The sequence below is a fragment of the Helianthus annuus genome, chromosome 6 (assembly GCF_002127325.2).
Source record: "Helianthus annuus cultivar XRQ/B chromosome 6, HanXRQr2.0-SUNRISE, whole genome shotgun sequence".
Classification (NCBI taxonomy): Eukaryota; Viridiplantae; Streptophyta; class Magnoliopsida; order Asterales; family Asteraceae; genus Helianthus; species Helianthus annuus.
The window spans coordinates 93,688,314-93,705,920 of NC_035438.2; the positions used below are offsets into that span (position 1 = coordinate 93,688,314).

Sequence of the window (17,607 nt, forward strand, 5' to 3'; positions counted from 1 at the left end):
TTAATATCAGAATATACATTTATCAGATTTATTTATATAAATATAAAATCAGAATTTTTATTTTATAATTAATCAGAATTATTATCAGATTTATTATTTTATTTAAATCAGAATTATTATTTTATATAATAATCAGATTTATTTTTAGATTTTCAGAATTATTATATAAAATCAGAATTATTAAATAACAGAATTATTATTTAAATAATCCGAAATATTATTTTATAGTAATCAGAATTATTATTATTCTACATATATCAGAATTATTATTTTGAATATATATTAATCAGAAATTATTATCTATATAATCCAGAATTTTAGTAATAATATTTATAATATGTTGGTAAAATCAGAAACATTATATACAAATCAGTATTATTATATTCACTTATTTATAAAATAAATTTGACATTATTAAATACAAACTATAAAAAAAAATGAGACATATGATTATTATTTTAGAAATGTTAATATTATTCTATAAATGCCTTGTTATTTAAATAATCTCTAAATTCCCAATAATTAACAAATCCTCAAAATTAATAGGGTAAATCTCTTATGCACATCCTCTTGGACAATCCCTTGATTCTTAGTCTTTTCCAAGAAAAACGCAATGCAACCTAAGGTGAGTATACATGACCCATTTTCTATTTTATCACATTTTGGGTGCTGTATGCATTTCTATATCAAACACACTATGTTAAACATTTTTGCACCCTCAATCCACATTTCATGTGAATCTATTTGACTCATGTTAATCACGTTATGCTACTGTTAAACATTTATGACTGTGTGTTCATTAACTTTGCAAGCCTCCCCTAACAATGGCAGCGCTGTAGGTTGAGAAACGCCCCTCCCATAATATTATGGGTATTGTTAGGTTTATTCTATGTTACTCATTTACCACCCTTCTAGGGTTAGGCTATGTTAATTGCGTTAAACTTTGGTTTGAACACATAGATATCATCGTTACGAGTATAACTGTTAATATGAAATCATGTAGTCACGTGGATTTGAGCATGTTAATCTATTTCAATCATATTATACTATTATCAAACTTGTATACTCGCCAACATGTTTTGTTGACTTTATTTTAAATGCATACTGCAGGATGAGGAAGTCAAGATTTGAAGAAATGAATAGGATGGCCTAGAAACCCACTTTTGAAATAAACTATGTTTAATGTTTGTTATTTCCTTTTATGACAATGTATGAAACTTTGCAATTTTACTAAATGAAATTTAATTATATTGTCACATGTAGTGTTATGATGTTTTGAGCAATTTGTTCGTCTCATCCCGATGTTTCCACCATCGGTTGGGGTGTGACAGATTGGTATCAGAGCCATAACTATAGGGAATTAGGAAAAGTAGGAATGCTTTGCCTAGTCTATAGTTTAGGAGCTTTTCTCACTATGTGCTATTTAAAACTATTTCCCTTCAATCTCAATTTGCTTCTCTCTATTCTTTTGGTCTCTTAAAACATACAAGCCTTTCCTAAGGCTAACACAATACACACTTGGAGGCTTGAAGACACTCTTATAACACAATCGAAACGACTCATCAAAACAGGGGTGATTCCCACATTTGATGATGACTTTCACTCAGCTATACTTTGTATTTTGCACGAAATATACCCTCAAGTTAGGAGTGATATCCAAACCTTGATGGGAAATTTCCATTTCATACTCTGGTGGACCTTATCTTTTGATAAATACTAACCACGTTAGGGTACGATGTTATTGAGTTAGAGGTGAAACTCATACCTTAATAACTAGTCCCACTCCTCGATTTTTGATCTCGCCAAAGTTTCGATTTTCCCAATCGATTGAGGACGTGTAGTAACTGGAAGGACAAACATCGTTAGTCGCTCCTCGATGAGAGTGTTTGTCTATTAGGCCAAAGCACGTTTCCTTAGTTCGAAAAGGACTTCGATTTACTTTGGAATAGTCTTATGTTACGTTCCGTGACAATCCATATTTTTATGATAAATTTCTTTTTATGTTATCTCAATTATCATGTGATTTACATTTGAGTGTTATCTTCATTTCAAGTTTGGGAACACGAATCACGTTATTATCGCAATCTAAAACAATTAATAATTACTCCTTCGTGAACAAACTAAATTTATCTTGCTTTCATATTACATGATATTCTATGTGTAACATTATGTTATTCTATGTGCAATACTATGTCATTCTTTGTGAAACTATTTGACAATTTATGTGAAAAACAATGTGCTATGTGATGCATACGTGAAATCAATTTTTCCTAAACAAAAACATTATGATTAAAAGTCTCATCCATTCCTTGTTTTGAATTTCTAGATGTCGTCATCTCGTCAGTACTCTCACTCTCCCAGAAAATCCAAGGCTAACTCCAAAAAGAAAATGCTGACGTTCATGGCAAATCAGATTGCCAGAATCGTGCCAAAGATAGTGTCTGAGATTCAAGCCTCCAGCACTCCCAATCATTCTGGCGATTCTCACGTAGTACAGCCTAAACCAGTCTCGTTCAACTACAAACACTTCACTGCCTGTAACCCTAAAACTTTCACTGGGAAGGATGGAGTGACAGCTATGTTGGAATGGTTTGACAGCATGGAAGTCACGTTCATAAATAGTGAATGTCCAGAGGAACTCAAGGTGCGAAGTGCCACTGGTGTTTTCCAAGCCAGGGCACTAGACTGGTGGACTAACGAGAGAAACATTCGATCCAATGAGCTAGCATACGCGTTGTCTTGGGAAGAGCTCAGACAGCATATGATGGAGGAATTCTGCCCTCCTCATGAGCAGCAGAAGTTAGAAGAAGAGTTCTGGACCCTCAAACAAGTTGGGGATGAAAACCTTGCATACACTACCCGATTCAAGCAGTTGTGTTTTATCGTGCCTCATTTGGTGTTGACCACAGAACGCACCATTCGAAAATATATTAATGGGTTGCCTCCTATGATGCGTGATACCATCGAGGCGGCTAGGTTGGATAATATTGAGGACGTGTACCGCCTCGCGGCAAGTTTGAATAATAATCGAGTTCGTGATAAACAAGTCGCAGCAGCATCTAAACCTACATCCTCCTCAAAACCCGCTCATCAAATCACCCACAACAATAGGGGAAAGAAGCGTGCTCACCAATCCTCAGTTTGCAACGCTGTCACACCAGTTGAAAATCCAAAACCTAACCCAGCAAACCCAGAAAAGAAGCAATACACAGGAACAAACCCTAAGTGCACCACTTGCCACTTTCATCACCCAACTACGAGCCCATGTAGACACTGTACCTCCTGCAATCGTTATGGGCATTTGGCAGCATACTGTCGCAATAACCCAACGACAGCCCAAAACTCAAAGCCAGCAAATGTGGTCAGGGCATGTTTCAAATGTGGGGATCCAACTCACCTACGACCTCAGTGTCCTCAATTGAGGCAAGATTTACAGCAGAAGGCACCACAAGGCCGTGCATTTGTTATCAATGCTCAGCAAGCGCGCAACGACAATGAGGTCGTGAACGGTACGTTCCTCGTTAAATAATTTGTATGCTTCTATTTTATTTGATACTGGTGCAGATAAATGTTTTGTATCTGTAGAATTTGAACCATTGTTAAAATGCACACGCTCAAAACTACCTAAGTCATTCCCAGTAGAAGTTGCCAATGGCAAGTCTATTCGTGTCGATTCTGTTCTTCGTAATTGTACTCTCACTTTGAATGATCATGCCTTTTCAATTGACCTCATACCCATGGAGTTAGGTAGTTTCGATATCATAGTAGGCATGGATTGGCTTCGAAAGAACCATGCTGAAATTGCCTGTTTCGAAAAATACGTTCGTTTGCCTCTTCCATCAGGCGATACCCTACATGTTTATGGGGATCGACCTTCCAATGGTCTAAAGCTAATGTCATGCACCCAAGCGAACAGATACTTACGTAAAAAGTACTTTGCCTTTTTAGCCCACGTAGTGGAAGAAAAGGGCAAGGAAAAATGCGTAAGCGATGTTCCAGTGGTGTGTGATTTCCCAGAAGTTTTCCCTGAGGATTTACCTGGTCCTCCTCCTCCTCGGTCAGTTGACTTTCGTATCGACCTTGTGCCTGGTGCAACTCCTGTTGCACGAGCTCCCTATCGCCTTGCACCATCTGAGATGCAAGAGCTTTCCAGCCAACTCCAGGAGCTTCTTGACAAGGGTTTCATTCGACCCAGTACCTCTCCTTGGGGTGCTCCTGTTCTATTCGTTAAAAAGAAAGATGGTTCATTTCGAATGTGTATCGATTATAGAGAGCTCAATAAGCTCACTATCAAAAATCGATATCCACTACCTCGCATTGACGACCTCTTTGATCAACTCCAAGGTGCAAGTTATTTCTCTAAGATCGATCTTCGATCTGGCTATCATCAACTTCGTGTCCTCGAAGAGGATATCCCAAAAACCGCATTTCGAACACGCTATGGACACTACGAGTTTGTAGTCATGCCTTTTGGTCTGACTAACGCGCCCGCCGTGTTCATGGATTTGATGAATCGTGTTTGCAAACCTTATCTAGATCGATTCGTGATTGTCTTCATTGATGACATTCTAATTTATTCTAAATCTCGAGTCGATCATGAGCGTCATTTACGTCTCATACTCGAACTTTTGCGAAGTGAACGTTTATACGCAAAGTTCTCAAAGTGTGAATTCTGGATCAAGGAAGTCCAATTCCTTGGACATGTCGTTAGCGGAAAAGGTATTCATGTCGACCCTGCTAAAATTGAAGCAGTCAAAAGTTGGATGGCACCTAAAAACCCATCAGAGATTCGTTCATTCCTAGGATTGGCGGGTTACTACCATCGATTCATCTCGAATTTTTCTAAGATAGCTGTTCCTCTCACTATGTTGACCCAAAAGGAAAAACCTTTTGTTTGGAGTCACGAGCAGGAAGAAGCTTTTCAAACCCTCAAGGACATGCTTTGCAATGCTCCTATTTTAACCCTACCTGACGGAAATGATGACTTCGTAGTATATTGCGATGCATCAAATCGTGGTCTTGGTTGCGTCCTTATGCAACGAGGCAAGGTCATTGCATACGCTTCTCGCCAATTAAAGATTCATGAGAGAAATTACACTACTCACGATCTTGAACTTGGTGCTGTCGTCTTCGCATTAAAAATATGGCGTCACTATCTATATGGTACGAAATGTGTTGTATACACTGATCACAAAAGTCTACAACATATCTTCAATCAAAGAGAATTAAATATGCGTCAACGTCGTTGGGTGGAATTACTTAACGACTATGACTGCGAGATTCGCTACCATCCTGGAAAGGCGAATGTCGTAGCTGATGCCCTGAGTCGTAAGGCTCATTCCTATCGTATGCGTTGTTTTCAAGTGTCAAGTGATCTTCACAATTGTATTCGTGAGGCACAGTTTGCGTCAGCTAACGAAGGAAGTCTGCTCGTCGAAATCAGTGGTGCCTCTATGGAAACTTGTGACGAAGCCAGACGGACTTCAATATTATCTTAATTGCATTTGGGTACCAAATCGCGACAATCTTCGTGAATTTATCATGAACGAGGCTCATAAGTCTAAATACTCAATACATCCTGGTGCTGATAAGATGTATCATGATCTTCGAACATCTTATTGGTGGCCTGGTATGAAGAATGATATAGCCTTGTATGTCTCAAAATGTCTTATATGCTCGAAGGTTAAAGCAGAGCATCAGCGTCCCTCTGGTTTGCTCGAACAACCAAAAATTCCTGTTTGGAAGTGGGATAGTATTGCAATGGACTTTATAACTAAACTTCCTCGAACCTCATCTGGTAATGATAGTATTTGGGTCATTGTTGATCGTTTGACCAAGTCAGCCCATTTCTTACCTATTCGGGAAGACTTCAAAGTTGAAAAACTTGCTCGAGTCTATACTGATGAAATCATCTGTCGTCATGGCATACCTCGTGACATCATTTCAGACCGTGATGGTCGTTTCACGTCTCGCCTATGGCAAACTTTTCAATCAGCCATGGGTACTCATTTAAATCTTAGTACAGCCTTCCATCCTCAAACAGATGGACAGACTGAGCGTACCATTCAAACTCTCGAAGATATGCTTCGATCCTGTGTCATTGACTTTGGTGGTAGTTGGGATGTGCATTTGCCTCTGGTCGAATTCTCGTACAATAACAGCTATCACTGCAGCATTCAAATGGCCCCATTCGAAGCGCTATATGGGCGAAAATGTCGATCACCAATCAGTTGGCACGAAATTGGTGATAAGCAATTTACTGGTCCTGAGCTTATTCAAGAAACCACGGACAAGATTCTTCAAATCCGTGACAATTTACTCAAGGCCAGGAATCGACAAAAGAGTTACGCAGATAAAGGGCGCAAACCCATGGAATTCAATGTTGGGGATCAAGTATTACTTAAAGTATCTCCATGGAAAGGGGTTGTTCGATTCGGTAAAAAGGGTAAACTTGCCCCTCGTTACGTTGGACCTTTCAAAATCCTCGAACGAGTTGGCAAGGTAGCGTATTTGCTGGATCTACCGCAGGAACTGAGTAACGTTCATCCGACATTTCACGTTTCAAATCTCAAGAAATGTCTAGCTGTTAAAGGACTTCATGGCCCAGTCGACGACTTGCAAGTCAACGATACGCTTCCTTTCGTGGAAAGCCCAGTTGAAATTGTGGATCAAGGTACCAAGCAGCTCAGACGCAGCAAAATTCGCATTGTAAAAGTGCGATGGGAAGGCAAGCGTGGTGCTGAGTTTACTTGGGAACTCAAAAGTGACATGATGGCAAAGTATCCACATCTCTTCGATCAGTCTTCTTCTTAAGATTTCGAGGACGAAATCTCCTAAAGTAGGGGAGACTGTGACACCTCATATTTTCAATCTTTCCATTTTTGGCAAGTCTACTTGTACTTTCTATTTTTTGTAATTTGTACCTTTGTGGTATTTGGTTTCATTCCCAAATTGTACTCGAGACTTGAAATCATAATGAAAGTGCATTATTTTATTCATATTTGTGTTTGAATACTATGTATTGTCAAAACAATTAAAAACATGTCAAACTATGTTAAACTCGTAAAAACAGTGAAAATACATATTAATCTCAGCTCTCAAATTCATCATTGCCAAGAGATTACCCTAAACCGTACAAAAACCGGGAATTTATACGTTAATTCGGTAAAAATATCAAAATTGGGTTAAAATAATTTTTATATTATTTTGTTAATATTTTAAATAAGTAAACTAATAATTAAAATTAAATAAATAAATATTTTAAACTGAATTTTTAATGATTTTTGATTATTTTGGTTAGTTAAACTAACCTGGTTAGCTAAATCCTGGTTAAATCAGCTAACCAGGTTAATTTTATCAAAGGACAGCACTAACTGAGTTAGAAAACTCAGTTAGTGACTAACCCAGTTAGTTAAAAAAATGTAGTAAAAAGGGGGGGGGGGTCTCCTGGGTGAAAACCGGCCTCCCTTGGGATCGAACTCGCGTCGCTTCGCTCACAAACACACGCACTTACCACTCGGCCGGGCATGCCTCATCCGACAGATATCGTAATTTAATTGCATTTAACAACTAATTAAGTTCGCTGAAATTAAATAAAAAAAACAAACCGCCAAACCTGATCGTCTTCTCCGACTTTGAATTAATGACCGGAAAGCTTGTGACCTTTCCTGTTCGTAACCTACGGCCTACATCCCCTTTATAAAACGATCAAACCTCAAACATAATCGTTCCTTTCACTCTCGACCCCCCAAGCAAACCGAAACCGACTCGCACTTTCGTTCACACCTTCGCCGGAAGAACTACACCACCACCGGAGCCACCACCTTCGCCGAAGTTCACCGTTAATCGCCACCGCGTGTTCGCTGTCCGTCACTGTCGATTCCGGTACCGATTTCGTTTCCGTTTTCCAATTCTTTTACGTTGTAGTTCTGTATTATTATTATTGTTATTATTATTATTATTAATATTATTATTATTTATTATTATTATTAGATTATTAATATTATTATTATAATCTTTATTTATTTATCTATATTAATAATAATCAGATTTATTTAATGATATTAAACAAATATATTATTACTACAATATTATTAAAATAATTCAGAATAATTATTATTATTTATGTTTAACAGATTTATTAATATAATCAGAATTTTTATGAATTTATTAATATTAATATCAGAATATACATTTATCAGATTTATTTATATAAATATAAAATCAGAATTTTTATTTTATAATTAATCAGAATTATTATCAGATTTATTATTTTATTTAAATCAGAATTATTATTTTATATAATAATCAGATTTATTTTTAGATTTTCAGAATTATTATATAAAATCAGAATTATTAAATAACAGAATTATTATTTAAATAATCCGAATTATTATTTTATAGTAATCAGAATTATTATTATTCTACATATATCAGAATTATTATTTTGAATATATATTAATCAGAAATTATTATCTATATAATCCTGAATTTTAGTAATAATATTTATAATATATTGGTAAAATCAGAAACATTATATACAAATCAGTATTATTATATTCACTTATTTATAAAATAAATTTGACATTATTAAATACAAACTATAAAAAAAATGAGACATATGATTATTATTTTAGAAATGTTAATATTATTCTATAAATGCCTTGTTATTTAAATAATCTCTAAATTCCCAATAATTAACAAATCCTCAAAATTAATAGGGTAAATCTCTTGTGCACATCCTCTTGGACAATCTCTTGATTCTTAATCTTTTCCAAGAAAAACGCAACGCAACCTAAGGTGAGTATACATGACCCATTTTTTATTTTATCACATTTTGGGTGCTGTATGCATTTCTATATCAAACACACTATGTTAAACATTTTTGCACCCTCAATCCACATTTCATGTGAATCTATTTGACTCATGTTAATCACGTTATGCTACTGTTAAACATTTATGACTGTGTGTTCATTAACTTTGCAAGCCTCCCCTAACAATGGCAGCGCTGTAGGTTGAGAAACGCCCCTCCCATAATATTATGGGTACTGTTAGGTTTATTCTATGTTACTCATTTACCACCCTTCTAGGGTTAGGCTATGTTAATTGCGTTAAACTTTGGTTTGAACACATAGATATAATCGTTACGAGTATAACTGTTAATATGAAATCATGTAGTCACGTGGATTTGAGCATGTTAATCTATTTCAATCATATTATACTATTATCAAACTTGTATACTCGCCAACATGTTTTGTTGACTTTATTTTAAATGCATACTACAGGATGAGGAAGTCAAGATTTGAAGAAATGAATAGGGTGGCCTAGAAACCCACTTTTGAAATAAACTATGTTTAATGTTTGTTATTTCCTTTTATGACAATGTATGAAACTTTGCAATTTTAATAAATGAAATTTAATTATATTGTCACATGTAGTGTTATGATGTTTTGAGCAATTTGTTCGTCTCATCCGATGGTTCCGCCATCGGTTGGGGTGTGATATAAACCAATGCTTTGCATCCGTTTTATTTGATACTAGTGCCGATTATAGCTTCGTGTTGTTAGAGTTTAAGAATATGCTTGGGTTAGCCGCTAGTAAATTAGATATTCCCTACTCAATTGAATTGGCTAATGGAAAGTTAGTAGAAGCCAATGAAGTGGTCAGAGATTGTGTGATCGAGTTGGGAGAGCGTGAGTTTGCTTTGGATCTACTACCAGTCCAGCTGGGAAGCTTCGACGTGGTAGTAGGAATGGATTGGTTATCTAGCAACAAGCCAGAAATTGTTTGTCACGAAAAGGTCGTACGCATCCCAACAGAAGACGGTGAAACGATAGTAGTTCATGGAGAAAAGCGTGATACACCTTTAAGAATAATCAGCTGCCTGAAAGCCCGTAAGTGTTTACAGAAGGGATGTGCTGCCTTCCTGGCACACATTGTGGATAAGAAAGCTGCTGAACCAAAGATCGAAGACATATCCGGAAGTCTTCCCAGAGGACTTGCCGGGATTACCACCCCTGAGGCAAGTGGAGTTCCGCATCGACTTACTTCCGGGCACCGCGCATGTGGCAAAGGCACCCTACAGACTTGCACCCTCAGAAATGCAAGAATTGTCGACACAACTTCAAGAGTTGCTAGACAAAGGATTTATCCGACCAAGCTTCTCACCTTGGGGAGCTCCGGTCCTGTTTGTCAAAAAGAAGGATGGTAGTTTTCGTATGTGTATTGACTACCTGGAATTAAACAAGTTGACGATCAAGAATAGGTATCCTCTGCCAAGGATCGATGATCTATTCGACCAACTGCAAGGTTCAAGCTTTTACTCTAAGATCGATCTTCGATCTGGATACCATAAGTTAAGGATACAAGAGGAAAGTATCCCGAAGACAGCCTTTAGGACTCGTTATGGACACTACGAGTTCCTAGTTATGCCGTTTGGGTTGACAAACGCACCTGCAGTTTTCATGGATTTGATGAACAGAGTTTGCAAGCCGTATCTCGATAAGTTCGTGATTGTGTTTATCGATGATATTTTGATTTATTCAAAGACGAAGGCTGAACACGAACAACATTTAAGAGCCATTCTAGAGTTGCTGAAGAATGAACAACTGTACGCCAAATTCTCTAAGTGCGAGTTTTGGCTACGCGAAGTCCAATTCCTTGGACATGTGGTGAATGGAGATGGGATTCATGTGGACCCCACAAAGATCGAAGCGATCAAAAATTGGGAGACCCCAAAGACGCCAACCGAGATTCGTCAGTTCCTAGGTTTGGCTGGCTACTATCGAAGGTTCATTGAGGATTTTTCAAAAATCGCCCAACCACTAACGCTCCTCACGCAGAAAGATAAGAAGTTTGATTGGGGAATCAAACAGGAAGAAGCGTTTCAGCTGTTAAAAGACAAGCTCTGCAATGCGCCAATCTTAGCACTACCAGAGGGTACAGATGATTTTGTGGTATATTGTGACGCTTTGCGTCAAGGTTTGGGTTACGTGTTGATGCAACGCTAGAAGGTTATAGCCTACGCATCACGCCAGCTGAAGGTACACGAAAAGAATTATACCACACGTGATTTGGAACTTGGCGCAGTGATATTTGCGTTAAAGATCTGGAGACACTACCTATATGGTACGAAATGTACAATCTTCACAGATCATAAAAGTCTGCAGCACATATTCGACCAGAAAGAGCTGAACATGAGACAAAGGCGTTGGGTCGAGTTGCTAAACGATTACGACTGCGAGATAAAGTATCATTCAGGGAAGGCGAATGTGGTCGCCGATGCCCTAAGTCGAAAAGAAAGGATCAAGCCCATAAGGGTTAGGGCTTTAGAAATGATTATCCAAACAGATCTTTCTCTGCGCATTCGTGTCGCGCAAAAAGAGGCTCTAAAAAAAGAAACATTGAAGAAGAATATCTCCGTGGGATGGAGAAGCAGTTAATGCCAAACGAGGAAGGAACGTTATGTTTTATGAAAAGGATTTGGGTTCCTCTGTTTGGTGGTTTGAGAAAAGTTATTTTTGATGAAGCTCACAAATCGCGGTACTCTATCCATCCAGGAGCGGATAAGATGTACCAGGACCTTAAAGATTACTATTGGTGGCCTAGGATGAAAGGCGACGTTGCTGTTTACGTGAGCAAGTGTTTAACGTGCGCTAAGGTGAAAGCTGAATACCAGAAGCCTTCAGTACTTCCACAACAACCTGAGATTCCCAAGTGGCAATGGGAACAAATCTCAATGGATTTTATAACGAAGTTGCCAAGAACGCCAAGAGGTCACGACACTATTTGGGTGTGGACCGATTAACGAAATCTGCACACTTCTTACCTATCAGAGAGAAGGATAACACGAGTAAGTTGGCTGAAATTTACATGAGAGAAATCGTTGCACGTCATGGAGTGCCTCTCTCGATCATCTCTGATAGAGACGGAAGGTTTGTGTCAAGAATCTGGCAGTCCTTCCAAGAAGCTTTTGGCTCACAATTGAATCTAAGCACTGCATTTCACCCACAGACCGATGGGCAAAGCGAACGAACGATACAGACTTTGGAAGATATGCTGAGAGCATGTGTTATGGATTTGGGCGGTAGCTGGGATAAACATTTACCATTGGTCGAATTTTCATACAACAACAGCTACCACACCAGTATTGGTGTCGCGCCATTTGAAGCTTTATATGGCCGCAAGTGCAGATCACCGCTTTGTTGGTCCGATGCAGGTGATAAACAATTGGTTGGTCCTGATGTGGTCCAGGAAACCACAGATAAGATTGCACAGATCCGGGATCGCATCAAGGCGGCCCGCGATCGTCAGAAATGTTATGCGGACCGAAGAAGGAAACCTCTAGAATTTGAGGTAGGTGATATGGTTTTGTTGAAAGTATCACCCTGGAAGGGTGTGGCACACTTCGAGAAGCGTGGAAAGTTGAACCCGCGATATATTGGTCCATTCAAGATTCTGGAAAGGATTGGGTTAGTAGCATACAAGTTGGATTTACCTGCCGAGCTGAACGGTGTTCAGGATACATTTCATGTATCAAATTTGAAGAAAAGTCCAACGCAAGATACTATTGTTATTCCTGCAGACGAGATCCATATTGACGACACGCTCCATTTTGTTGAAGAACCCGTTGAGGTTACAGATTGGAAGGTGAACAAAACCCGCCGGAGCAGTGTCAAACTCGTCAAGGTTCGTTGGAACGCAAGACACGGTCCAGAATACACCTGGGAGCGTGAGGGCCGAATGAAAGAAAAGTACCCCCACTTATTTCCCAAGACCCCTGCAACTAGAATCAGAACCTAAAATTTCGGGACGAAATTTTTCTAACGGGGGGAGAATGTGACAACCCTCACCAAATCAGGTATCTGTACGAATTAATTAATATTTAATTACTGCTTAATTACTGTGCTTGCTTACAATTCTGGATAAACTGCTACTTGACTTCTGATAAATACACATACTTGCATCAAACTTTATTAACTGTCACTCCATTTGCTTACACAAAACCTTAGTGACAAACTTGATGCACAAAAGCACAGTAGCACAATGAACGGATAACCCATTAAACGTGCCGACATAGCCAGCACCAGGCAGACACTGCCTCTAAGGCCTGTATAAGCCAGAGATAGTTTACTACAGCTGTAGAGAGTGTTGGGAAATAAGGGTTGTAGAACTGCGTCACTAGGTGATAGTTATAGTGACCGGATGTGCCTAAAACATATTCTAAACACAAAATCCTGCACTTTAATATAAAATTCAGCATTTTAGCAAACTAGTAAAGTGCAAAAACATGGGAAAATAATACTAGACACTTTCCAAAGTGTCGGGAATTCTTTGTGTCACAAAAAATAATAATAAAGACACTTTAAATGTTTATTAAGCACTTTAACGGATCAATATCCAACCAAACAACCGGACTATACCCGGAACATAAAAATATTGTCAATAACATTGCTTTTCTTTTTCTGAGCCAGTTAGGGTCCCCGAATACCCTAACACCCGCTATAAAGCGCCACACACTAGAATCTAGCTTAAACTCCGAATTAAACTAACTAGTTACTAACATCTAACTAACTAGTTAAGATCTAACAAAAAAAAAAAACCCCAACTATCGTTCCCCCTAAGAGGACACACCCCATTCACCTTTGATTTTTTTTTATTTTTCCATGTCTAATATCACAAGGACATTTTATACAAAGGATAAAAGTGAATGATGGATTATAAAAAGGCTTAGGGGTTAGCCACATTCAATCACCAAAACACTTCACAACAAAAATTTCTCTTCCTTTCCCCTTGACTCACGGCCGAGAGCTTTCACATCCATCCATCCACTTTCAAAGTTTTATCTTGCATTTCCATGTTTACTCAAGGGTGAAGGATCACGTGTAAGGAAGCTCGGTGCTTACGGATTGCCAAGGACCTCACCACAACGCTATTAACCACCCATTTTTCGTCTACTTTCTTCCCTAGACTCGAGCTAGTAGTAAGTGACTCTAAACACCCTATTGATCTTGTTTAAAGTGGTTAATAAGAAATTTATCGGATAAAAATTATGAACATATAAGATCAAAGTTTAAAAGTCTACTAAAAGTGATGAACAAGGTGGTCAAAGGATGAATATTGGTGTAAAACTTGTTAAACTTGTTTTGTTATGATTATTTTGTGTTGTTAGTTGCTAGTAGTAGTTCGGATCGTCATCTAACCCGGCTAAGTCATGTTCATAGAACATGAACTAGTGTATGTTAAAGTGTGAAAGTGGTTAGATGAAGAACACTACTACTTATAATCATGAACTTGTGTAAAAGTGATTTTTCTTATGAAATAAAGTTCTAAACTAGTAGATCTAAGGATCTACAAGTGGTATTTTCGAAGAACCAAGTGTAAGATGAAATCATATTTTTAAGCCGGATCTTTCATAAACTAAATGTGATTTTGTGAACACACAAGTGTGTAGACACTTGTGTAACGAAAGGTTTTAACAAAGAATTATCTTTGTAATATTTGACTAGAAGTTGTATAAATACACCTCCTTTAGAAATAAATCTTTCGAGAAACCGATTTTATTTACAAAGATAGAAAGATCTACTAAAATTATTGGAAGGTTACTACACACTTTTACATAACCCACAAGTTCATGTATTTGCGATTTACGTATATTTAAACTAGTAGATGTTGAAATATTGTTTGTTGATGTTGGGAACATTGTTGATTGAGTTTTTGAAAAGAAAATGATACGCTTGTAAGCGTGGCCACCTCCAGTTACATAGGAAACTCTGGCGAAATTTTTCCAGAAATATAACACTTGGAAATATTTTTACAACAAGTGTTATGAATATCTTTTTAACTTGTTTTCCCAAATAAATTTCGCCACGATTTTTATTACAAAAAAATAACCAAGTGTCGGAGGTGGGATTTTCACAAATAAAACTTGCTAAAATATATATTTAGAATATATATTTTCATAACACTTGTGTAAATTTTTATGATTATTTTGTGAACTACGTAAATATTATTTTTAGGGTAAAAATAATATTACTGAATATTAACGACTCCAAAATAATTCTAACGCCCTCACAATAAATATTTAAGTTACAACGGTATTATTATTACCACCTGATCTTTATCCGTAACTTACGTATTTTCAGAAAATACTCTTAAACGCGTATTTTGACAAAAGTATTATTTTGGGGAAATTATATGTAATAGAATATAATATTTTTGGGAAAATATTTATATTTTGGAGAAAGAATTAAAATACATTTTAAGTGTGACTTAATAATATATTTTCGGAATTACAAGAAAATGCACATGTATTAAAGCCCCAATCCTTGGGAAGGAATATATTTACCAAATAATTACGAAGTGTAAACACGAAATAGTTGTCTAACTATTTCCCAAAAACTTAAACCTAAAGCTAAGGCACAGCCGTCCGTCTAATAGAAGTTAGTACGTGTAGGTCATCGCACAGCAGATTGACCAGGAGTTTTTCTTGTTAGAGACGCACCACTGTGAGTTCATGTCCCCCTTTTCTCTTAATTGTTTTCAGTTTTTCTAAACTGCGGGGGTGAAATACATGTTACTATGATTACAAGTACTTTTACACATGGTATGATTAGCGTCAGGAGGGTTACTACTTAGATCATGTGAGTGGGTAGGCGGGAACTGAAGGCCATTAGTCCTCATTGTAGGACCGAGGGACAGTAGCAGTAGATCTATCTGGGTGTAGCGAGCCCAGCCCCAGGCCCATCAGAACGGACCTCGGGGTGACTTTGTACCCAACGCAAAATCTGCTAGGTTTGAGTCTTCCTACTGCACATCACACATATCAATGGCCTTGCAAACCATTGGTGATCTCTTTATTTCCTTATTTGCTACATACCAGGGTTTTTATACATACAAATGTTTTACTTACTCACTACACATGAACTCGCTCAACAATTTTTGTTGATTTTTCCAACTTACATGTATTTCAGGGAACTAAGAATTCTGGCACAGTATGCTTCGTTTTCACGCTGCAATAGAGTTACAGGATCATCCACGTTTAGGGATTGCGACTTTTACCTGGACGAGTCGCAAGTCTTAAACGGTGTTTATTTTATGTTGTGGTTTGTGTCTTAAGAACAATGTTTTTATTTTGTGGAATTGTAAACTCGATGCATGTGTCTGCATTTCAAAACAATGTTGTGGTATTTTGTTTTTAAGACTTCAATTAATGGATGATCTGCATGGTTTTAAATTCATATAGCTTTGTTGTGATTAAGTTATGGTATTAAGAAATCACACCAAATTAACCCACGCTTCCGCAAAGCCAGGGTGTGACAAGTGGGGGTGATCATGATAGTTTTTCGCGATCCACCCCGTTTATCATCTTTCCAAATTAAACCTTAAAAACCCTTACCAAAGAAATAATAACATTTAAATTTTATGAAATGAAGGCTAAAAACCTCTGCTAAAACTATATCAAAGTAATAATCGCATTCAAATTTTATGAAATTAATATAAATAATATGTACTGATATTTCCATTTCAGTATTAAACTGATGGCTACCAAACACCCACACCACCACAAATTGACGTCAAAAGGATGAAATCTTCAACGCAGTTCTTTGACCACGTAAATCAACTTTTAAACAAAAAGATGAAAATTGAAAACTTCTCGTTCGATATAGCATATCCCATCGTCTTTTTCACTTCGCACCCACTGTCCGAATCTATAACCCAAACAAGTTAAGGAGGTGTGGGTGTGGTTCAAGATCTGTCCAGATCTGGGTTTGCCGGTGGTGTTAGAGACGGAGGAGAGAGTTGCCGGAGAACTTGTGTTCGCCGGTGGTGAGAAAGGAGTAGGGGGATTTGTTGACATGAGATGGCAGCAATGGCGGTTGTCTAGTGCCGGAGTGGTGTTGATGGCAGGTGGTTGGGGTGGGTGTTAGAGAGAGAGTGTGGGAGATATTATATATATAATAATATTTCTTTAAAATAGTTTGTTTTATTTTTTAGATAATATTAAATAAAAATGGGTAAAAAGACTAAAATACCCTTTTGTAATCATATTTAACTAAAAAATCTAACTGGGTTTGGACTAAAGGACACAACGTGCAAGATTTTGAAACATTAAGTACAAAATCCATCAATTTTAAAGGTAAAGGACAGCGCCTGCAATTTGGTGTAAACATAAAGGACAAAACTTGTAATTTACTCAATTAATAGTTATTCAAATTATTATAATTATCCAATGAGATTAGGAGTGATAAACAAATGAATCCTCAAAAACACTATTTTGGTAAATACTTTTGCAACACCACTATTTTGGTAAATAGTTTACCCACAAACACCATTATGGGAAAAAACTCTCTTATCTTTACGTGTCCAATTAGACTTTTTATTAGGTTATGTGTTATGAGTTCCAAATCGGTTGCAAACTATGTCATCTTAGGGGGTGGGGACATTCATGTGATACATCACGCTAGTGATGGTGTGATACCCTGTGATAAACGGGGTGTATCGTGTGGTGATGATGGTCTTGGTCGTGATGTAGTGGCGGATTTAGGAACTTTTGTTAGGGGTGTAGAATATTTTTAAAGATTTTAGGCCCCTAGCTATATAAAAAAT

General features: G+C 37.4%; 2 protein-coding genes across 2 annotated transcripts; both read left to right on the forward strand.

The window, feature by feature from the left end:
- The first annotated feature begins 2,326 nt into the window (after nucleotides 1-2,326).
- LOC110891561 lies at nucleotides 2,327-3,529 on the forward strand. The gene has a single exon (XM_022139265.1). The coding sequence runs from the start codon at nucleotides 2,327-2,329 to the stop codon at nucleotides 3,527-3,529; it is 1,203 nt and encodes a 400-aa protein (XP_021994957.1).
- Nucleotides 3,530-6,369: 2,840 nt separating this feature from the next.
- On the forward strand, nucleotides 6,370-6,813 carry LOC110891562. The gene has a single exon (XM_022139266.1). The coding sequence runs from the start codon at nucleotides 6,370-6,372 to the stop codon at nucleotides 6,811-6,813; it is 444 nt and encodes a 147-aa protein (XP_021994958.1).
- The last annotated feature ends 10,794 nt before the right edge of the window (nucleotides 6,814-17,607 follow it).